At 39.6% G+C, this 24,018-nt stretch overlaps 1 protein-coding gene across 13 annotated transcripts in view; it reads right to left on the bottom strand.

Annotated features, from left to right (window-relative positions):
- Positions 1–24,018, bottom strand: part of kcnma1a (potassium large conductance calcium-activated channel, subfamily M, alpha member 1a) — a 166,486-nt gene that overhangs the window by 30,435 nt on the left and 112,033 nt on the right. For 10 of the 13 annotated variants that reach the window (XM_053501574.1, XM_053501577.1, XM_053501575.1 and 7 more), the window contains exons 10-18: positions 19,454–19,564; positions 19,153–19,258; positions 18,953–19,035; positions 18,266–18,335; positions 17,878–18,033; positions 14,851–14,960; positions 14,478–14,546; positions 10,758–10,844; positions 10,573–10,649 (exon numbers count right to left, since the gene is read on the bottom strand). In XM_053501574.1, the coding sequence (XP_053357549.1) occupies positions 10,573–10,649; positions 10,758–10,844; positions 14,478–14,546; positions 14,851–14,960; positions 17,878–18,033; positions 18,266–18,335; positions 18,953–19,035; positions 19,153–19,258; positions 19,454–19,564 (869 nt within the window). Of the gene's footprint in view, positions 1–6,244; positions 6,419–10,572; positions 10,650–10,757; positions 10,845–14,477; positions 14,547–14,850; positions 14,961–17,877; positions 18,034–18,265; positions 18,336–18,952; positions 19,036–19,152; positions 19,259–19,453; positions 19,565–24,018 lie in introns of all 13 variants that reach the window. The other 3 variants (XM_053501584.1, XM_053501585.1, XM_053501586.1) reach the window with 1 other exon arrangement.

Below are 24,018 nucleotides of genomic sequence, written 5' to 3'. Positions count from 1 at the left end.
GGGGCAAAAAATCTTCAAATGTTCCCATATAACAATTATTAAAAGCAGGTGAATAAGAAGGACTTTCTGATCAAGTAAACGTTTTGTGCTTTATGGGCACACTGGCCTTTGTAGTAGGAAGAGACAATGGACAAATGGGGTTTTGTACGTGCTATTTGTGTTCAGTCACTGGAGTCACACACACAAGTCAAGCCCATAAATATTTAGACATTGACAAAGTTAGAGTTATTTAAGCTATATACACCAGTATATTACACACAATAGTCTCAGGTACAAATTGTGCAGTTTTGTAAGAAAATTAGCTGCCTAACTTTATAACTGAACATCCTGCAAAAACCAGCCACAGTCCTTCTGAGATCTTTGCCACACCTGCTTAGTTTTTCATGCATGCAATACCCAAAAGTATGCTCTTGTTTTTTGTTTTGGGGCTTTTTTGTCTGAAAAGTGGTATTTTACTAATATGCTGCTTTCTTTTCTGGCCTACAGGTATTTTCCTCTAAGATTTTTTTTTTTTTTTTTGCTGGGGGGTGGGGGGGGTGGACTTGCGGTTAGGGAAGTTATAAAGTATGTATAAACATTTTTTTAACAAAAATAAATAAATGAGATGGTGCTTAAGACTTTTGCACAGTACTGTAAATGAAGTTCGAGTATACACATCTTGTATAAACATGTGCTAGAATAATGGTAAGAGAAAACTATTGGAAAAGAAAAGAACAGTTTATGATCTAAAGTGTACCACCTCATCTAATGGCACGGGTATTTATATAGCTGCCAGTGGAACTGCTTCCCTCGTATTTATTAATGATGTGACGGAGGAGGAAGTGTATGGTGCTACAGTATATTATCTGCTCAGATTCAGAGCATTGGACAGTACTTCACTGTGCAGATGGACAATGACTAGAGGCATCCTTTGAAAGCAAATGAAAGCATTTTTTAAGGCAAAGAGGCAGAATGTTTTGCAATAGTCATTTCAAGCAGCTGACTCAAATCCAACTCAGTATGAATTTTACTTGCTAAAGACACTAGGGAAGAAACCCCGCATCTGCTGATGTCTCAGGTATGCAGACTTGATTAATATGACTTCAATAATATTCAGACAGTCATTCATTTAAAAATTTAATCTGACAAATTAAATTATAGGCAGCAAGATGGCTTAGAGCACTGTCGCCTCGCACCTTTGGGGTTGGGGGTTTGACTCTCGCCTCCAGTCTGTGTGTGTGTGCGTGCGTGCGTGCGTGCGTGCGTGCGTGTGTGTTATATGCTCTCCCTGTGTTTGTTGTGTTTGTACCTATCGTTTTTTTCCCTTAGTACAAAAACACACAGTTTAGGCAGACTGGCATTTACATATTGCCAACAGTGTATTACTGAGTGTGTGAATATTGTCTGCAATGTACCCTGCCATGTGCCCCAAGTTCCCAGTAAAGGCCCCTCGCTTTGACCAGATCCTACACTGCTATAGCGTTTCTAGTGGTATAGATAATGAATGTATAAATGAAATTTAATTTCTGGTTAAGTGGGGTTTTTTTTCCGTTCCTTATAAAATTGGCAGGGGCACGTATAAAAAGTGATGTAATTTTCCCAATTTGATTTCATATTCATTAAATATTTTTAAGTACAATATACTGTGGTAAACAGCTTAAATAAATTGAAAAAAAAATCAAATTAATTATATATGGGATGTTCAAGCCAAACCTAGACTTAAGATTACCAGAACACAGTTATAAGAGTAAAAACTACTTTAATTTGTCTATTTAATCCTCTGCTATTTTAAGGCAAACGCATTCCAGAGTTTCATTAGTGCTTGGAAAGGTTTCTTAGTACGCCGCAGCCATGATCGGTCTGCCGTGATCGGGGACCAGGCCATTTTCTTCATTAATGGAGGGAGTTATTAAAGGAGTTCTTGGGGGGCCAGCATTTCAGCAATGATGATGCCATGAAGCAGACAGCAAAATCATGGCTCTGGTCTACTGAGAACTTTTACACTTGGTGGTATTTAAATAGTACTGAAATGCTGGGATGAGGGCTTAAAGATAAATTTTACTTTTATAACCGTGTTCTGTTACTCTGCAAAATAAGAAGTCCTGGTTTGACTTGAACAACCATCATATACATTTAAAAGTTTGGACACAGGTTTGTATTTATTTTCCACATTGCAGAACAATACTGACAATTTCAAATTAGGTAATTAACAACAACAACAGTCAGTTGTTATTTTAAGACATGAATGCCAGCTGGTCTGAAACAGTTCTTGCTAGAACAGTATTGTTAAGTGCATTTGCAAAACCTATCTAGTACCATAATAAAACCATCCCAGGAAAGCAAGACCAAAACTTACCTCTGCTGCAGAGGGGAAGTTCATTTAAAATCCCCAATTAACAGCATCTCAGATTAGAGCCGTTATAAAGGCGTTACAGAGTGTAAGTAGCTGACACATCTCAATATTAACTGTTCAAAGGAGATTTTTGCATATTTTGGATGCCTTCAGTATTGTTTTATAATCTAGAAACAAATAAAAATCACGAACAACCATGCTATTAGAAGGTGCATCCAAACTTTTGACTGGCAGTGTTGAACAATGTTATATCTGTCAGGAATAACATTAATTCAAGGCAGAAAAACACAAACAGAAAACTGAATAAAACTGAACTAAAAAATATAACAGTTTATAAACAGAAAAAAGTGTGATGTTTTCTTAAGCTATGTGTGTGTGTAAATTTTTTTTTTTTTTTTTTTAAAGCAATTGTATTGACATTGGTGGTGCAAATGTGCTTTGATTTAAATATGAAAAAAAAAATCCCAGGTAATAAGTCATAATTATTATTATAATTTTTTTAAATAAACCTAATCAGTCCACATGTTCAAGCAATACAGCTGGTTGCTTTTGCAATTTTAGAAGCTGCCATTTTATGATAATCCTTGCACACAATTTCTCTTCCCAAAATTCTTCCATGCCTTACAAAACAATTAGCAAAATAAATTCTGTGGGTCTTTTAAGTAGTAAAGAACAAATCGGCTTGCACATTTTTGTGGGTTACACATGCAAACCTTGTGAGACAGTGCCAATTAAGATTAATAAGATTCAATGAGCTTTAATGCAGGTAGAAACGATGAGATGCACTCAGGACCAAGCAGTTCTCACTGCCCTTTACTGTTTCCTGCCCTGCTGTTCTTCGCTGAGTATGCTGGGCTTGTTCCTTTACAAGAGCTATAGCTGACGCCTTAAAAGGTCAGAGTGTAGGACTGCGATACGAGTGATCGAGCAGGGGCAGCATGCCCACCCTGGCATCTGTCGCTTGCTATCTGGAAAGTAGGGTGAGTGAGCGGCCTCTCTGGCCAGCATCTGTCCCAGGCGGCTGGCCTTGTTTCTGCCTGGTGGGAAGGAACTGTCACAATGAGTTTGCTGATGCACCAGGGGCACTGGGAAAATGAAAATGCAAACATAATTTCCATGTCAGGCTGAATAAGGACCATCTTTAGTGAGGTGTGCCCTGCAAGGAGCAGACAGGGTTTGTTCTTCAGATTGCCTCTGCCCACCCTTGCCAGCTCACTGCGTCCTCTTCAAGCAGAGCCAGCAGGAGGGGGGACAAACATATGCCCCAAAAGCAAAAGCGATCCCTGACCTCTCTCTCCTGTCTTTATCCATAAGACTTGCTGTGGTTGTTTGTAAAACAGCCGTGGCCGCAATTCCGCTGAAACAGTTATGTCCAAAGCAGGAAAGAATGCCATCTGAGACAATGGGCACCTTTTAGACTCTTTAAATCTTGTGTAATGAGAGGATAAGTCTCGGCAGGTAGAGCATAGGGACTCTAATTGTCACTGTAACTTACAGCAGAGGCAGCTAAGTCATTGGCAGTGTGAGCATGCCTCCTGCCGCTCGCGCTATTCTGTCGTATCAAACACTTCTTAATGGTGTGCCGAGCTCCACAGCTGTAATGACGGCTACACTACTCCTGGCTCCTTGTCAAGTGCTCTTTGAGCTTCGGCTGCAGCTAACAGCAAAAGAGACGCAGTTGTCTACCACTCATGCATCTCATTTTCATACTAATAGTTCTTTGTCTGGCTCTGACATAGAAAACCATTAGCATCCAGACGTTTGCATGCACGAATCAATGCAAAGAGGTGTGGAGGAGGATCTGTTCATAGAACACTACTTTTCTAAGACAACGTGCCTTTAGTGCCTTTACACCCATGCATTTCACACATTCCACTGAATTACTGGGTCCAAGGGAGCTGTATTTATTTCAGCAATAACTGCACACATATAAAGTGGAGGTATAACTCTACAATGCCGTGCTTAGTGCAGGCACGCTGTGATGTATGGTTTCTGACCCATGGGGTGCAAAAAGGTTGGAGCATACAATTCTCACTTTACCAAATGCTATTCTTCATCTCAATCGCAGCCCACTGAATTAAACCAGACGAGCAGGCAGGAGCCTGACAATACTGATAATTCAACTGCATATAACTGTAGAGGGATTCTACGCACAGACTATTATCAAAAAAAAAAAAACCTCATACCATGTAAGTGCATACAAGATGACGTCCAAAAGAAATCAATTATTCAACATAGTAAAATCAGTCAGGCTGCAGCTTAGAATTAATTCATCATAGAAATGCTGTGATAGTTCAAACACAAAAGCAATGAGACAAAGCAAAACAAATCCTTTGCTCAAGAAACTGTCAGCTTAACTCTGAAGCCTAAATGAACAAGAACAATAATAAAAAAAAAAAGAACAGCAAAAGAAGTTCCTGAATCTCAACAAGGTAATGATGGGAAAAGGAAAGATCAGTAACAATGTAATGGCTCGTAATTGGTATCCAGGGATATGACCCGGAATAAAAACATTAAAACACAAAGCCAAAGTCGTCATAGCATGCTTGACACTAATCTAGCAGGATGTGGAGAGCAGTCAGAGAGCAGCTCAGAGGAAACACGATCGTCTGAACTGACCCCTGCTTTGATAAGCAGGCCATGCTACTGTGGGGCTCTAATTGACAGATACTTTAGTATTTCACATCTGCTCTGACTTAATAAGAAAGGCCTCTCCACAGCACTGTGTTCTGCACAGCTAACTGCGTCAGTCATTCGGACTCCTACAGCCTGAATCACCACTATCTCAATTGAGTTTCTGCCAGGGGATCTCCTTTTAACTTTCACATTGAGCCGGACAGTCCCACAGTGGTATACAAGGCATTAAATAAAGGACATTGACTTTTTCTTTCCCCTTGGTTGCTACTGTAGCTAAGGAAAAAAAACATTGAGAGGGGTGAGGATCAGATCCACTTTGCTCACTCATTAAAAGCAAATTCTCTAGGAAGAAAATATTTTCTCATTCGTCTTGTGTAAAAACAATGTTCAAGAGCCACATTGGGTACAAGATTTCAAATGTGTACTTACTTTTCAACTCTTGAACATTTATTGAACTTTCAGCAAAGAATACTTGTAAAGAAATACACCATGTAACACAGAAAATGTACAGCATATAACAATTCAATAATCAAAAACTTTTCTCTGTGTGTCCCATATTAGTGTTAAAATGTTGAAAATATTAATTAAACTGAAAGATCTGTCAGCCAATAATATTGTTCAGTTTATCAGACTTTACCATACATTGCTTGTATCTTCTGAATGGTACATATATGTCACATTTGTACACATTTATATCTAAAAAACATGACATTAATATTTTCAGCTAACCCCCGAGTGCTGGAGTTAGGAAAAAGTTAATATGACAATATTTTGCCCAAACCTGAAAAATTATTGTGTCATTATACATTAAAAGAAAAAGTGACACATCAGCATACAGACACACACAACAAAAGCTTCTTTAGCAACATAAAACTTTCATTGAACAGATAAACATTAACCTAATTGGTAGTTCTCAACACCAAACAGTGACTGTGAAGGCACCAGCACGGCACAGCACAACTGCTCCACTAACACAGCATGCGACATTACGCCTACAGTACCACCTACTGCAGCAACACTATCACAGAAAAGCCACAACACTACCACTACTACTCGACCACGGTACAGAAAATCATACCCATCGATGAAGCACTAGACTTAGCGAAAAAACACTCAAAAAAGCCACGGAGAGGGAAACAATTAGGGCACAGAACGAAGGTTAAAGAAATAGAAACAAAAGAAAGGAAGAAAGAAAAGCACAAGACATGGAATACATCACAGACACGTACACAGGTCACGAACATGAAAGAACGTGTGGTTGGCGATCGAACTTACAGGCACGTAAACTGGTTGAGCAATCATGAACAGAGACAGAAGAAAGTGGGAAGGCCCTCTGAAGGCTGTCCATGTTACTATGTACACTGCCTGCCATGCACGAGCAGTCGCGCTCAGAGCGCCCGCAATCAAAACAACATGCCAGTTTCATTCGCTTGTAGACGGACATCTTGGCTACAGTCATGTGTTGGATGAGAGGAGAGGAGAAGCAGCAGGTTAATGGCAAGGAAAAAAAGAGTTCATAAACCAGGGATGTCTGAAGGCTTTTTTAATTTTTTTTTTTTTTTTTTAAGGAACAGAAAGTGCAAAGCCTTAGCAGCAAGCTTTCACAGGCTTGACCCAGGACTGGGAGATGACACCAGTCTAACCACTTCAATGTAACTACAGCACACAAGTGTGCTTCATTTATTTATTGCAAAAATACTGAAAAGACCAAATTTACTTCTGTTAATAATTCTGTTAATTTAGTTTGGTCATTATTTCCAATAGAGGTCTCGCAATCTGTTTGGCAGGTAACAGCCATCTCACCAGGGTCAAGCTGTGCCCTAAGGCTGATCATGTCATAGAGGGTCAAATGGTCAAATATGACAGTAAGATCAGGGGATAGGGGCAGAAGGCAATCAGGAAGAGAGGGATGAGTGAATGCCCTTAGCAGCAAAACTCAGTTCATAACCTGCATCCTCTATGACTTAAGAAGAGGATCACGTACCTGTATCGCATCATGCAGCAGCAGGGCCTTGTATAGGCCAGCAGGCTCTTTTCCTGAATCCTATGCCAACTCATTACACCACTACCCCCTCTGCACCAATACCAGAGATGTGTGTGTATGTATGTATATTATTAGATGTTGCACTGTACACTTGTAAAGTGAAGTTTCTGCATTACCTAAAAATACTGCATATAAAAATATTTCTGTGATAATTAGTATGTGTGCATGTACAGTATGTACAGTGTGTGTGTGTCTCTCTCTTGGGGAAGTGGTGGTGAGAGGCTATAAAGTTTTTGACTGTTTTGATCCTAGCTAAATAAAATAAAAAATTTAAAATGGAAAAAAAAAAAAAAAAAAAACAGTCCCTGGTACTCATTCTCCCGGTGCCATTGTGTTAATAGAACATTATAAAGTCTGGCACCCTGAAACGAACTCGCAATCTGCAGGGAAATTCCTGCTTTTTTTTACTTCTGTCTGACGACATTAGTCTACATTAATAGGTCAATTCCAGTAACATGCCAGCAAGAGAATAGGGTACATTACTGGGCCTTTAAAAATTGTGGCCACAACCTCAGGGACTGTTATTCCCGTAAGGACCATGCATAACGGCTCAAATTAGGGATCATAAGCATGCAGAGAAGTGAGTGCAGTCTCAGCGCTGGAGTGGAGGCAAGTCAACTGTTTGCACGACGGAAACAGTTTGAAGTGGTGCCTTGATGTGCAGCAGTGAGTCTGAGACGTCAATGTCATGCTGAAATCTGTCACCTCAGAGATCTGGGGCTGACATTCATCCAACCATAAGTCATGTGGATATGTTAGTCATACAGACATGGAGGGAGGGACACAAGACAACATGATGATATGAGGGACTTAACGCAGCTACACACAAATCCTAACTGAAGCCCCACGAAAAGAATCACCACATTTAGCAAGAATGCTGCTGGCACTTGTATGCACGCTTCATTTAATACAGCAGGAGACACCTATAATACAGCATAACAATAACAGACATACAGTAAATAAGGGGTGCGGAACAGAACCAGTGATACCGGTGTTAATCCCGTAATAATACCAGACCAATCGTGATAAAGCCGTTCCCTTTAAGAAAAACTAACTGTCTGTGGAAATAATGTAACAGAATAAAATGAGAAACGTAACAATTATAATTAAAAAAATAAAAATTAGACTGAGATGCTTATTTTCAGAAAGCCACGTGACAACCAAATAAAACCTTCTGCTGACAGCATTCTTGCTAAACAAGGACTGTGAGGACCTCAGTGCTCAGCACACGTCTACTCCAATCTCATCTACAGAACTATTCCGCCATCTATTGGCCACTTACTGTACAGCAGCTGGTCAATCCTACCACAATGACTTTGATACTGACAGGTATGCTGATCATTGGCAGTGAGTAAAAAAGGGCCCAAGTACTACAGAGAATTGAAATGCAGAGCTGGATCATTTCAATTCTGAGAATAGAAATGAGTGCTGTGTACATGGCCTGGGCAGCAGGGGCCAGGGAAGAGGAGAACCAAAAGGAAACCAGATTGTTTAAATTCTGAGACAATGTGAAGAACTTCCCACAGGACACTTTCCACTTTCTAAAAATATAGCAATTTGCGAAATTGCCTCTGACAGGCAGGGGATGGACAGCGGTGAACTTCCCCCTCCTCTTTGATGTCTAGTGTTGAAAATCTCAGTCTGCACAGCTTTTGGGGTCTGTTTAGGTTTCTTGTCGAAGTAAGACACTTGGAATTGATTAAAAGTGAGCATCTAAAATATTAATTTTAAATAAACACAGTCTTGGATATTGGAATTGCCATTGCATCGTGGGTGTTCTCGACCCTCTCACTGAGGAAGACAATGGTCATCTGGAGAAACCGAGGGTGGGAAGTTGGGGTGAAGAAAGTGCAGACAGAGGCCATTTTGGATCTCTGATCCGTACTATGCTGTAGAACTATTCAACCTGAGGACAGTGTAGAGATGGGAGGTGTGGGGAGGATGCAGCAGCTAGACTGGTACATGCAACATATATATAGAGATATATATAGATAAATACTATTAACAGAGAGAAAGACAGTTAGACTGCACTCTGTGCCACAGGGAGCCCACTTTTACTCACAATATATCACTACCAGTGAAGGGTTAATTAAAGAGGCACATTCCATGGCAGCAAGGAAGGAAATACATCAGAAAGTGTGTCAATGGACATGAAGAGAGTAAACAAATTAAATAGCATAAACGTCCATTACAGCAAAGCAAAGGTCATATCTTTTTCAGTGGAGCATTTGGCAAATCTGCTTGTTTCAATCAGACCTGAAAGTTACAGCAGAAAATCCAATTCTGGTACATGACAAAGGAGAAGGGGGGGGAAAACGAAACAAAAAAAAAAGCTTTGGTTAGACTCAAGTGCCTGATTTTTCAGCAAAGGCTCCAGTAACCTTTATCAGAACATGGATCGCTGTTTTAAAGTTACTGAAAATTAAATCCAGGGTGTTACTTTTGAAGCCCACTATTTGCTGCCAAAAGTAAATAGTTTAGTTTAGAGACTCAAGCACTGACCATTCACTGTGTAAGTGAATTGTTCATCTTTTGGCTAACTAATTTATAACTAATTAAAGTGCTTATATAGGGCAATAATGCATTAGTTTTACTGTCATGATAATGTCAGTATCTCCCTTTTTAAACACAGAACTAATAAAATAGCTGCCCTTACACACACACGCCTAATCAGTTTGCATCTAATTATCTATGCTGTAGTTATCACTGACAAAGAGTTTAACAGTGAGCTGACTGAGCGTCTGCACTCAGCAATACAAATCCTTGTGACTCTTTCCTTTCTGCTTCAGTGACTCGCTGTCAGAGTGGGTTCCTGCCAGGCTGAGGCAGTGGGAGATGACACCGGCGAAGTTGAGTAGCACTAGCGCCGAGCTCTCTGGATAAACAGGGTGGATATGATTAGTAAAATGATCCCAGGCCAGGAGTGTGTTTGTGGCGTGCCTGACGAGTGTGGCCAGGGCTCTTTGCCTTTTTGTTTTTCCACCTGACTGGTGCCATTATCTCGAAATCTCTCCCACTGATGCTAGCGTAGGCTGACAGGCTCTCTCTTCAGCCTCGCTAATCACGTCATTGCCTTTTCCCATCTCTATTTCTCTCTGTCTCTTTCTCATCTTTCTCAGTCATTAGCATGTTGATGACTAGCTGCTTTTTCCCCTTTTCCTGTCATCACTCATAGACACCTTTTCTCTCCCCCTATTGCACACACTCTATCACTTCTTTACTCCTTTATTTTCTGCCATCAAAGACTTTAGCTCTGGTGTAAAGGTCACATTGATCCGTGCTTCCTTAACTGTTAGTATGGTAACTCCTCCAACTAAAAGGCATTGAGTACATCCAAAAGCTTACAGAATATTTTAATAAGTAACAAAATAAGTATAAAACAGATGGAAATTTACTGATCACTTTGGATTAACCCAAGATAGTAAAGATGAGGATTACACAACATTGTAAAATGTAAAAATCAGATTCATCCTGCCAAAATTATTTCACATGTGGACAGCTGAATCCTGTGTAGACTCCAGTGAAATGAGAAGGGTGTGAAACAGCCTGGACTACTTACGTCTCTTGCAGCCACATTTTTTGATCCTTTTGGGATCTGTGATGTCGTCATGACAAGCTTTGCAGTAGAAATATGCTCTGAGAGAGAAACATCACACAAATGAACATGGATGAATCACGAAGTTGACTTCATGTGACACCAATAACCGAGAAACAGACAGCTGTTGTTCAGTTCAACAAGAATACCTTTTGACCTCTTTGGCATCACTGGCAATAAAGAATCCCAAGGTTCCCTCCTGCATCTTTACATGATTCCCAGGGTTGATCAGAATACTGTTTAATAAGAAAGAAAAAAAAAATCATGCTTGTTAACAGAAATCAAATTAAAAAGTATATATACACATCACAGTCAAATGCTCTAATCAAGAGGAATGGTACACCCGCCAGCCTTCAGGGAATCCTCACAGGCCAAAAGAGCATCTACACTAAACTGCCACTTTATCTTTTCTTTACAAATGATCTTTTAAGTGCTCTGAACTGCGGGGGGGAAAATGAAGCTCCATTCCTTTCTACACAAACATATTGCTGCAATTTTTACTGCTCTTGGACTTTGTTCTCTCAACCAAAACAAATAAACAAAACTCTCTAGCACAACTGGTCAATCCTAATTAAATTGATGCATTAGATTCATTAAAAAGAATTAAAGTTTGTTTTATGGGGTGGTTTTAGTTTGACGGATGAACCGAAACCAATAATCAGAAATTAACCGTTCAATACAAGGTGTGGTTTTTCCTGTCATGATAGTAAGAAGCTGAATGTTAGAATACACCAGGCCACTTAGGGTGAGGGATGACCCCTGAACCTGCATGTCTAAGCTAGCTTTTTTACCTCATGCTACAAATATTTATTTCATGCTGTTAATAGACTGTTGTGTAATACATTTGCTTTAATAACATATACAGCAGTCAGCCGCTGTTTAACTATAAAGCTAAGAAAAAACAACAACATCAGACTCATCAACATGCACATCACTTAAAGTTTTACCTCCAGGCTTTGAGTGATAAAGCAGGCCATTCAAAACAGTATTTTCAATATAGCACTTAAATCAGCCAGCACATTCAATGTCTCACTGTGACCTCCCAAAGTAGTAGGGCATTAAAGTTTATGGTTTGCCAAACACTACTTATTAGTTACGGACAGGTTTTAGTAGAAGTTCAGTAGTGATGACAGAGCCACTACTGAGCCACTGTATCATTCCCCGTTAATTAGACAGAGACGGGACGACACAACACAGTTGTTAATGCTTGCCTTTGGTTAGAAGTCATCAATGAGTTGAGTGGTGACTGCAACATTGGACAAACATTGGGCCTGGCCAGAGCCCAGATGAAAGTGAGAGGCTGAGCACTGCAGCCCATTTACAGACATATGAACGTTCAATCAGATACAGCAAACAAAAAAAACGCTTTCCTCTGGGCTCCACAAACAACCATGTTATCAGGAATGACAGAAAGAGGGGGATTTAATCTATCATAAAGCAGCATTCAACTTTATTACAGAAAAAAAATTACAAACAACACAAAACACATGTTTTGGTTGAAAAGAAATTAGTTAATTCCCAATAATAATTTTTTTTTTGGGTGTGTGTGTGTTGAAGCTTTACATAATTAAATTCCCACCTCTTTTTAACAGCACATTCTGCATGCTATTCAAAAGATGGCAAAGTAAACAAACTGACTCATTCACCAAACATATTCACACATGTTGCTCCCCAAATCTGAGATTTTCACGTGTACTCCGTGTGGTCCAATCACTCGGCAACAGAGGCCTGTAGTCTGATCAAACCTCATATTATGGGAAACAAGGCAAGCATCACACGTCACGTGACAGTGTTCAGGCATGCTGCAACCAAGAGAGTCACAACCATCGGCACATCTACGAGAGAGAAAGAGCAGGTACAGCCACTGCACGTAGGCAAACTGGCACGTAGATGCAAACCGTTGCAGTAACTTCTGTGCAGTTGGATTGTTGTATAGAACACCAAACTGACAGGAAGTGACCTCACTTCATAAACATCTACTCAGAGACACACAGGCATTGGGGTACATGATGAAAGACAGTTCCACACAAGACACGCTGATACCCGCATATGCGCACGCACACACACACACACACACACACACACACACCTCTTATCTTTACTTACAAACAAAACAGCAAAGAGACAATTTGAAACTATTACATACACACACACACGCTAAATTCTACAAACACAGGTATGTACACATGAGTTGATGTTAGTGTGGCAATGGGAGGAAAAGAAAGATGACTGTTATTGACAGTGGCTTTGTTTAACTGGAATATGCACGGCATATACAGGTTTTATGCCAACCGGTTTTTAAGGTTAACTTAAGTATGTGCAGACATGTTTCTTGTGGGGTTTTTCTTGTTATTGTTGTATTTTGTGATGGTAAGGTTTCCAAATGACAACTGATTTTGTCAAGAGTGCTTTTTCTTTTGTGTTCGGTTAGGTGAGATGGAACTTTAAAACCATGAAGTACTGTTTTGATGGAGAAAGTAGCACAGAAAAAAACAGTAGGACAGAGATCATTTGTTCGAGCGGCGATGTACACAGCTGAAAAACATTACAAAAAGCAAAAACAAAACAAAACAAAAATGTAAATTTGAATACATGAAGATGGTAAACAGTACAGACAAAGAAACTAATGATAACTACTCTTTCTGCCTGCAAAGAAGTTAGTGCATTAAGCACAAGGATCACAATAAGAAAGTAAGAGATTTGGCTATTTTTTTTTTTTTTTTAAAGGGGACGGTACAATATCCTTAAAAGTTTTTTTCCCCCCAACGGATGGAGGATCTAAAGTGTGGAGAGGTAAGAAAATGAAGAGGGCATACCGCTTTCTGCTTCTGCAAACAACAAGAAAACATTACAAATCACACATTTATTACATGATGTCATGGACTCAAAAAAGGAGGTGAGGTTTAAAATCACTTGTGTCTCAACTGGCCTTGCATTAATCATATGAGGGCAAGAGCAAAATGTAAGAGTTAATTTTTTCCAAATGCTATTGCAAAATTTCAAATTAAATAAAAATTGAATCAAACATTTATTTATAATCACCTATAGTGCGAAGTAAATAGGGAAGAAAACCAATCAGAGAGAGAGAGCAAGAGAGGAATTAAAAATTACCTGTTTGAACAGCATGACGATACACTACATTGTGCCCTCTACAGTATATATTTTGTAATTAAATACTATACTATTTATATACTGATATACTATTTAACAACCAAAGGCCAAAACGGAAGTGCATTTGCTGAATGCTGAATGTTACGGTCTGTGCTTTTTTTGGTCAGGCCAGTTGACTGCCACACTCATTAGTTATTGTGAAATACACGAAAAATGTATTAGTAAGTTATACAGAAACATCTGACGACAAATCGTGAATGCGGGAGGGGTGGTGGGAATCGGCAAGTTGAGGTTACTGAGACAGAGTACTTCATGTTATTAGTTCTAATGGTTCAGTTAACAGAATGCAACAGGAGTGTTATTGATGGGAGGCCTTTTACTCTAAGAGTAAAGCCTTCATCAATAGATCACAGTGAGTTTGAGCAGATGTTATGGCTCCATTGTGTCACACTGACTCGTACATACAGTCTGCCTAGGAGGGGCAATGACCTGCAAGGATCTAAACTGCTGTGCGCTCGTATTGCTATAGTAAGGCAGCTTTCGGTCTAGTTTAATTACTAATCAGGTTAAATAAGTATGGATCTTTTATATAACCTTGATAAGAGTCTGTATTAATTAGACTGCTGTGAAATGGGGTGGTGGAGTAAGGGGAATCTGATATAGTGGAACTCTTGAATAAACCAATGAGGGACCCAAATGCTTTGCCCCTCTTTGGTCATGAATGTGTAGTGAATCAGGAAGACCAAAGAGGGACAAACCTGCTTTCCCTCTGCTCTGACTTGTATTCAATAGCAATCAACAGCAACTTGAGCTTCACATAGCACAGCCTAAAACAAAAAGGGGAAAAAAAAAAATGGTAAGTGTTTTGTGTTAAAAGCAGGTCCATAAACAGTACTAAAGGCTTACATGCATCACATTACCATTGTCTAACATTTATATAGCACATAAGCTACTATACTGTAATTCATTTTTTCAAGTACGACAGTGTAGGCAAAGAACAGCATGAATAACATTTAGAGTAGAGTATCTACACAACACTGTGTAAGTACAGTATATTTCTGGAGAGGGTATTAATTAAACATAAGTCTAATATATGATCCAAATCCTGACATATGGATCCAGCTTACTTACTCACAAACTGTAGGAAAAGAAAGGCCCACAAAGGCACTGGACAGGTACTCAGTGTACATCTCATTGGCCACCCCCTCCAAATAATATTTCTGCCATGTGTCCTCTTCAATCTGTAAAGCAGAGAAATTGATACTTGATTGAACTTGCTTTAAAAAAAAAAAAACAGTCCAGTTTTATAATTTACTCATAAATATAACAATTATATATGAGCTTTGCTTCCTTCAAAAGCTGAATTGAACTATACATTAAAAATCAATGATGTTTAGCCCTATGTTTAGGGTTTATTTTATTTCATAACATACTTGTATACAGAGGCAAAACAACATTATCTGTCACAGTAATAAGTAATTAATCGGATAATAATTTGGAAACAAAAAATCCACTCTAAACTAATTCATTCACAACATTACAAAACATAGACGAAATAACGGAAGTAAGCTTTGGATCTACAGCATCAGAGCCTGGCAGTAATCGCAGGGAACGCTGTGTAAGGCATACAATATTTCTCTATCACTCTAGGTTTTACTCTGGTTCCTTCATCATTCCCTCATTACACATGTCTGAGGAGCAGGCCAGAGAGAGCTTTGATAAGCAGCCGTGCCATTAGGCAAAGCTTCAGTCATTACTCTGCCATCTCTAACCCAGCATCTGTCTGACAGCCAGGCTGGAACGTGCCTTTCAAAAGCAGGCTTGACTTTTAAAGAGAGCTCCCCCTGTCTCGGCTGGGCTGAGAGCCGATGCTTTTTAGGCGGGCAATTTTAAGGACTGTGCTAATAGGAGGGCTCTTGTCATCCTGCCCTGAAGAGATGGCAGCCATTTACTTAGGGCTTCCTAAATTACCTCACACATTTGTGTCACAGCCTGTCAGGTCTGATGTAAATGCTGCGGGCATGAGCTCTTCCAACGACAGTACAATTATTTCCTTGAGCTCCTCCAGCGAGCAGGAAAAGCACGGTCTGATCGCCAGCTTCTGCACAAAACCCGTCTGTTTACTGCTTTTACATGCTGAAAGCAAAGTTATTGCTTCTACAGTATAGTCGGCTAATGGTCTTTCCGTAAATCTCTTCTTCAACTAATACAAATCCTAAATCAGAACAACAAGTAACACTTTTTGTATCAGCATGTGAGCATCTCATTAACACTTCTCTATGCCTTTGTGGTTTGTTTCCTGAGTGCCCACTCGAATCAGCACTGATTTCAGGGCATAGAGCAGTCTGTTCTATCCCTTCTGCCTGAGCACATCGGATGAGACAGATTGGTGATGCTCTTTCGCACATTGTCCTGTTGGGCTTTCACTGAGGAGTTGTAATGTGCCACCGCTGACCTATTTTGGCTAATTGCTTCTTTAATTAATGAAATGAGTTTGCTGAATGACAAAGACTGTGAAAATTTATTTGGCTTCTCAAGAAACATTGTTTTTTAAAAGGCCCTAGAATGGAAATTTAAACAGACTAATTTTAGTTTTTTTTTTTTTTTCTGTAAGCGTTTATGGTTTAGGATATTTATTCTTTACTGCCAAAATTTCTTGCCAGAGCCTAGCTGTTCCATTGTATTTGTAAAAATAAAGCAAAATCTTTTTTTTTCTTACTTGCAATTATTTACATTTTCACATTTGTATTGACAAAAATATAAATAATTTGTGCCATATGCAAGTCACTATTTGGTATCATCAGAATAAAATGACGATTGGCTTAAATAAAACCTTCTGGTTTTGTGTTTGTGGCCACATGGATAGAACTATGAATACAATAAATTGGTTATGAGACAGCCCCAATTCACACTCTCAACTTATGTAGCACTCTAAATTGAATTGTGTTTTTTTTGTGTGTGTGTTTGTCAAAGACAAATGTTTAAGTGCCATCACTGAACATCTTAATCAATTTATGAGAAATGATTAGTGAATCAATCAAATTGCCTCTGCATGAACGTCCCCCCGCTGAAGCATATACCATATATTGCAGCTAATCACAACCTCTTTTTTCATGCTCAGTGACTTGTCTTATTGTGTTTTTGAAGCATTTGATGGACCACCAAGAACCACGTCACCGTGTATGAATCTAAGCCTGCACATATGAATGAGACGCCCTTTTCATTACAAGCTGGAAATGTTGGTCTGTGAGTGGTGTGTACTCTGCAAATTGGCATGGGTGGTCCTGGTTCTGTCCCATGTGTTTTTACAAGAGAAATGATGGACCCTGCAGATGTTTCCACACATAATACAATTTAACAGTCATTGAACAGTTATCCCTCATTTTTCGATGACACGAGAATGTTCCTCTCCAGGAAGTAAGCCCCTCCCTTAATGTTAAGACTTTGCACGGCATCCAAAAATCAAAGCCGACGTTATGGCCCTTTGGGGAATGGAAAATCATTTCAGTTCGACTGCTTTCTGTCCTCTAACCAAATCCAGCCTCTCCTCATCTGACACTGACAGGAAAGCCTCACCCATTCACCTCAAACACTCACTCATTCATCCTAAACCAATATTCATTCATCGCAAATCCCCTAATCCACAGCCTTGCTGGAGACACTGTGTCTGGTGTGATTCGGCTCCATCGCACGGACACGGTATAATTTTGATCTGATGTTTCCTCATCTGTTAGGACAGTTCTGTGACAGAACCCTGTGTGTGTGTGTGTGTGCTGAGGCAGGTTGGCTATAAATACGGATTGCTCTGAGGTGCTGCTTGTTGACTATGGAACAGACACATGGTTCACATTTCATTGCTACATCAGCACGCAGGGGGACAGTAAATTCAGCCCGAGAAAAGCCACTAATTTACATTCTCGCCTCTGCAGTGCCATCCACTCATATCAATTACCCCGTAATGGTGACAGCGTTGCTGCGCTGCTGTCCTGAGTGGGAAACAAATGAGACGGCAGAGCTCCGGAGATGATTTACCCTGCAGCGTAATAGCCGCAGTGATTGAGCTGCAGTGGGGATTGACTGGGAAGCTGATTCTAGTGTATAAGGATAGCATGCATAACCGTGTGCTTGATCAAAACCAGAGGTCAGAGCCGACGGTACCTTGATGTATGACCTCATGGAGAAGAGGTTGGCAAGCATGGTAGACAGGCCCTGTGCCAGGCAGCTCTGCGCTATGAAACCCGCCTTCAGCTCGGCCAGGCAGATCGCATCATCGCCCTCCTTCCAGTTCCAGCTGGGAATGTTTAGCAGATGGGCCTTAAAACACACGGGACAGGAAAACACTAAGTCAATGAGTGTCCTACAGACATTTGACACAATGGATAGGAATGTTCATTATCAACAGTTAGATTCACCATAGAAGAAAAATTATGTTTAAATTACAGACAATAAGGCTTGAACTCGTTCGTAAATCTTCTCTGTAAACAGTGCAAAGTGTGAAATGCTCTCTAAAACAAGACCAGACCAAGCGAAGAAACTGAAATGATACCTTGTTATGGTACTGCAACATTTGAGTAATTATTCTTATCTTTGGATGGTAATTCTTGATAGATATTACTCTGAAACAAAAAAGAGACACATAAATAAGTTGCAGCTTAAATCTCATCCAAACTAAATCAAACTTGTCTTCTTTCACAACAGCAGAGTCTATAAAAAGTGAGGTGAAAAGTGAACACTGGATAAGGCTTTGTTTGAACCTCTCCAGGGCTATTAAAAAAAAAGATGTAAGAAATTTATTTGCACATGAAGCCGCTTTAATGCAGCATTGGATCTTTATAAGAAGGCAGTTCCAAAGTACACTAGAAATCTTCCCTAAAAAAAAAAAAAAAAAAAGTTTTTCATAACATATTGGGCAGAATGCAACACGTTCCAAATACACACTAAAAAAATTGGGTACCCATGCCCTCCTGGTGTGATTAATTCTTTTCATCTGGGGCCAAAACAAATATGTGATGTCCTGGGCATTCAGATCATTTCTGAGTAGCTCATTCACACCTTTCCATTTTACTGTGGAAAGGCAAGATGGACCTTAACTCTCCCAAGGAATGAAAACAGGAAAAAAATTAAATAAAATTAAAGTACATAGAGAAAGGGTTAGGACACATACAGATGCGCAAAATGGCGAACGGTTAACAGGAGTAAACGTCTCTGGGACTTTATGGATAAACACACGTACCTCATTATGTTCGATGCGTCCTCAGCATCTGGGTCTGCACAGTATTTGTTGGCAAGAATTAAGCATGCATCTGCTGATTCGATCTAAAGTTTAAAAAGATAAAACAACACAAAGGTCACAGAACATACAGATTTATTATGTCATATTGTATCTCTACTGCTTGCATCTTAATAATTACCTACTGTACTAGAACTAATTACCTTGACTCTAGCTAGATCGTGTGGGTTAAGAACAGATCCTTGATAGAATTCCACCTGAGTGAAGTGACGTTTAAACAAGGCTTCCAGCTCAAGATTAGGGGAAATACTAAAGCAGAAGAAAAAAAAAAAAACAGAATCTTTAATGCTTACTTTGTTTTAATCAAAAATACATAAAAACATAAAAATTTAACCAATTATATGAGTATCAGATTATATCCTCTTGTGCTATTAAACTCTCTGAAGTGATAAAGTAGACGTTTGTCTTCGTTTCTACTTGGTATAAAAAAAAAACTGCACTTACTTATGAAGAAAAACAATTTCTACATTGACATCATCCCTGTCCTTGTGTAGGAAGTCTTTAAGGAAGTTGGATACACTTTCGAGCGTGATGTGACCACAGACCACAATATGCCTGCAGAGGGGAAAATTCAGCTTAGCAGCACAAAATGACACAAAACAACTCCTGGCATGTAGTTTAAAGAGAGCAGTCATAAAAAAATCCAAAAATTACTTTTGACAACAATATATGTCGAAGCTTTTAAAACCTCAGCTGACTCCAGCCCCCCTTCCCACAACACTGCCAAATGTTCTTTTACTTCATTCATATCTATAAAAGTTGTCTAACATTGCATGAAGCTTCCATCTAAAGTATATCTTAAATCGAATCCCATTTGTTCTATTCAACTTGTCAGAGGTTCTTAGAGTATAATCGAAACGTTAAGCCAAACAACGCTCTTATACAGTACGTACACATGTTGGCAAAAAATCTGTACTTCCATGCAAACTCTGACTTGTCCAAAAGCCTCTAAAGTGTTTTTCGGTTTCTGGCTGATGAAACTTCTAACCTTGACTTCACAGCATTTGGCACCTTGTTGGACACGTGTTGAAATTAAATGCTGGAAAGTTAAAAAAACACAACAACTTGATTTTGGTGTTAAAATGCATAGGCATTGTGGTAAATGTTCAGTCACTGTTTCCTCAAGCAGCTCTAGTTTCACTTGCTGAGAGCCTCGGGGCCAGAGACCGTGGAACATCCCAGTGCCAAAACTTATTTCTCACAATTCCTTTTTTACCTTACTGTATTATCTATTACAAGTAGCCATCTTTGACTGGCCACAACTGTTACTTTTTTCATGCACCTAGTGTTTAAAGCCCAACGTTTACACTGGATCAAGTTTTCAACATTGATCAAGGTTAGCATGAAATAATTTACATCTCCGTAAGCAAAACTTAAATATCAGGGGAGCACACTTTTGGCTCATCAAAATTTTTTTGGAAAATCACATTCTAATAACAACTCTGTATTTGTTACCCAAATGCCCACGCATATGGACTGCAGGCCAGCTCAAACCACATACAGGATCGTTTCAGCACTACTGTGGTCAAGGTCTGAGGAGCTACCAGCAAACTCAGTCATCAATCTAAACCTGTCACATTACTTCTGCCCCTCCTGATACTTGAACTGAGAGTACATATTTTCAGCCTTAACCATAGCTACATGTTTTTACTCTCAAGTGTGAGGGTATGTGTTTGTGTTTTCATTTATAAGCGGCTGTTTGTGCTCAGAGAGCTAAGTGGTGCCAAACTGCGGACTAATCTGGCTGGAGGGAGAACCGACAAATGCAACAGGGTCTGGATGCTATTGAACATAATGATCTTCACAGATCTTGCCTTCATTCCTTTAAGAATTTTAATGAGCAGTGGTAATTGCATGCTTGCCTGTCCTTACAGGAGAGGACTCTGTTGGGTCACTGGTATTATGAGGAGCCAGCAGCATCTGGCACAGTACTGATTTGATGAGGCCTATATTATTCATGCCTGCTCATTTACAAGCACCCTCTTTAAAGGTTCAACCCTACTTTTTTATTATTATATACCCTAACAGCACCAACGAGTATCTGGCCTACATACATTCATACACAGACATCTTGCCTCCATGTTTAATTAACTTATCAGTGGTGAGTAAATGTGCTACTAAGTGTATTGCACTACCATCAACAAGAGGAGAGGATTAGGTCATTACGCAACCTAATACCTAAAGCTCCTTCACTTTTTCTGTGTTAAACATAGAGAACCATCAAATAGTTGGAGTTGATTCCCAAAGCATGAGTTCTAAAGTTAATGATCTATCAAGGCCTTTACTTCAAGCAGTAGCACCTAAAAGTAACCCAACTAACCAAACCTAAACAATATCTGATTCCAAACCTTCAAAAATACTGTAACACATAGTAATATAAATGAAATAAAAATATAAACACTATATCCAATACAAACATTAAAAACACTACACAGAAAACAAACACACAGTGCAGAGAACACTTGGACTTAGAACAAAATATTATACATGATAAGATGAAGAAAAAAAAGCACAAGGGCACAGACTGAGCAAGCAAATGCACATGTGCACGCATCCAGCATGCACTGAGAAGGATGCAAAAACATGGAAAGTAAAAAAAAATAAAAAAACACAAAAGGAAGGAAAGAAAGAGAAAAACAAAAGCTCAGACATCAGCATCAGCAGCGACACCATCAATACTGCTCTAATCCTTAAATTGTACAGAATTCACTATTAAGAAATTGCTGCCGCATGGATCCGATGGTTCTCTGACAGCAACAGAACAACTCGGTCATATCAGAAACACGGAGGGTTTTGGGTAGCAGAAAAGTGAAGGAAAAAGTTCTGATTTATTCACATTTTTAAATAAACAATATTTTTTGTTTCTATTCTCATTAGAACTACACAGTAACATGTAATCTTCAACAATCATCAAGGTGTTAATGCACAGAATTATTTTCCCTCATAACCAAATTAGAGTTATACTCTAATACTCTATAAAAGTCATACTCCTATATCTGTTTATCTTACAAATTTTGGGGTTTTTTTTCATGTCCACTTTGTTTTCTCCATCTGCAGGCATGTTTGAAGAATTTATCATATAATTTTGTCAGTGACAGATATGCAAGCGCTCTGACTTAACATCATTAAAGTCATGCTGTACTGAGTTTATTTTCCATATCAACTTTAACAGAGCAAAGGGAACCTAATGGCTAATGTTCCACTGATGGCACAACATTTCCCTTGCTCCGAGAGCCTGGTCGGTAATGGCGTTAACACATGTTGTTCGCCTTTCTCCGCTTTCACACACAAGAACATTGTCCTGCAGGTCTGAGAAGGGCTGGCTTCATATTCTGAGTGTCAGCAAACAGACTCTGAGGATGTGTATAAGCTCAGAGTTCATGCAGGGTTTATGAGACTCGCTTGTCCTGGTCCTCCTGGTTTCGCAGTGCTTTAATGGAAACCGCAGCGAGACAGAGCTGTGCCAGCAGAGCTGCTCTTTATTACAGCAGCACATCCAGTGTCAGTTCTGTCACTGCTCTGATGGCTGAACACGCTGCCATGACCCTTGATGAGATTATACATAAAATCACTCACTCAGCCAGCAAGTCATACACATTGGAGCTGGAGCTAATTGGCTTCAGAGTCGGGACCTCCAAAGCAAACGTAAAAGCCGATGCCAATTTCAGAAAAAATTGCAAAAAAACTTCTGGAGAGGCGGTAACCACATTTCACAACGCATTTGTAAAAACCTGCTACGATCCTTTAACGTGACTACATTTTGGCCCCGAACCCTGCAGACTGATGATAAAAAACAGGCGCTTTTATAGTCCTGAAAATCCTTTACTCATTTAAAAACTATTCATAAATCACATTATTTACAACGTTCTGTTGTTAAGCTAAATCCTGCACTAACTATAAACAATACTATAAAACAAAGGGGTTTTCTTTTGCCATCACAGCTGTGGACTCGTTCACACACAATGGCTTAAGCCACTGATTTTATGTTAATACAGTTTTATGATATTTATGTATTTTTTACTTTTCATTCTTTTCTTTTTTTATGGTGGGGTGGGGGGTTGTCACCAAGCCAGTAATGTGGCAACAAAAGAAAATTATAAATAACCTGACATATTTATTTATATGTCCTGAACCATCCATTAATACACACATTCGCATCAATATTTAAAACAATAATGCAAAGCCTGGTGCCTGTCTTTCGGCCTGGCCGCAGGATTGGATCCCGGCCACCTCTAATTGCAACCACATGAACGTATCGCCAGCAAGGGAAAGAGTGAGAGGGACAAAGAGAGACAGACAGCGGGAAAGAGAGAGACCTCTCTTCTGACAAGCCTTCTCTCAACACCAGGCTCCAAATCTAACTATGGAGCTGAGGCCAAACATAACATTTCATCAATCTTGTTTCACTGACAGGGAAACAGCATCAAACAAAAAGGCCTCTAATGGCTCTAGACTCTCTTCGCTTAGTATTTGCCCTAAAAGACAACTGATGAAAGCTGGTTGTGGCCATGAGCTTTTTTCATATTAAGTTTAAAGAGGAAGAGGGAGGGAGGGGGGGGGGGAGAGAGAGAGAGAGAGAGAGATTAACTGAGACTTTAGTGTACAGGACATAAGTGTAGGCACTTGGGGAGAACTGTCGTGCTGATGACAGGGTTGTGTTTGAGCCAGACTGGGTGTTCAAAAAAGCCACAATGACAATCGGAGGCAACCTCTGAAAATACATAACCACTGTACAGGACATAAAGTGGGGCAAAAAAAGCAAGCCAAGTGCAATTGAGATTCTCCAATGCAAGAGCTAAGGCATTCAGGCATTCAGGGTGACTGAAGATCAGGGCCAGAGTCATGTCAGACACAGATGAGGTGATAGGCAGTGATATAGCAGTACCACAGCCACGCAGGCTTTTCTCAAAGCCCATGCACAGCCACCCTAAACAAACCTCCAGTCACAGAGGGCATGCAAAAAAAAAGAAAAAAAATGGGATGAAAAGGAGGCTCTACAAGCAAACGAA

Source organism: Clarias gariepinus, chromosome 8 (assembly GCF_024256425.1).
Source record: "Clarias gariepinus isolate MV-2021 ecotype Netherlands chromosome 8, CGAR_prim_01v2, whole genome shotgun sequence".
NCBI classification, from domain to species: domain Eukaryota; kingdom Metazoa; phylum Chordata; class Actinopteri; order Siluriformes; family Clariidae; genus Clarias; species Clarias gariepinus.
This window is presented reverse-complemented; position numbering and strand designations above follow the sequence as displayed.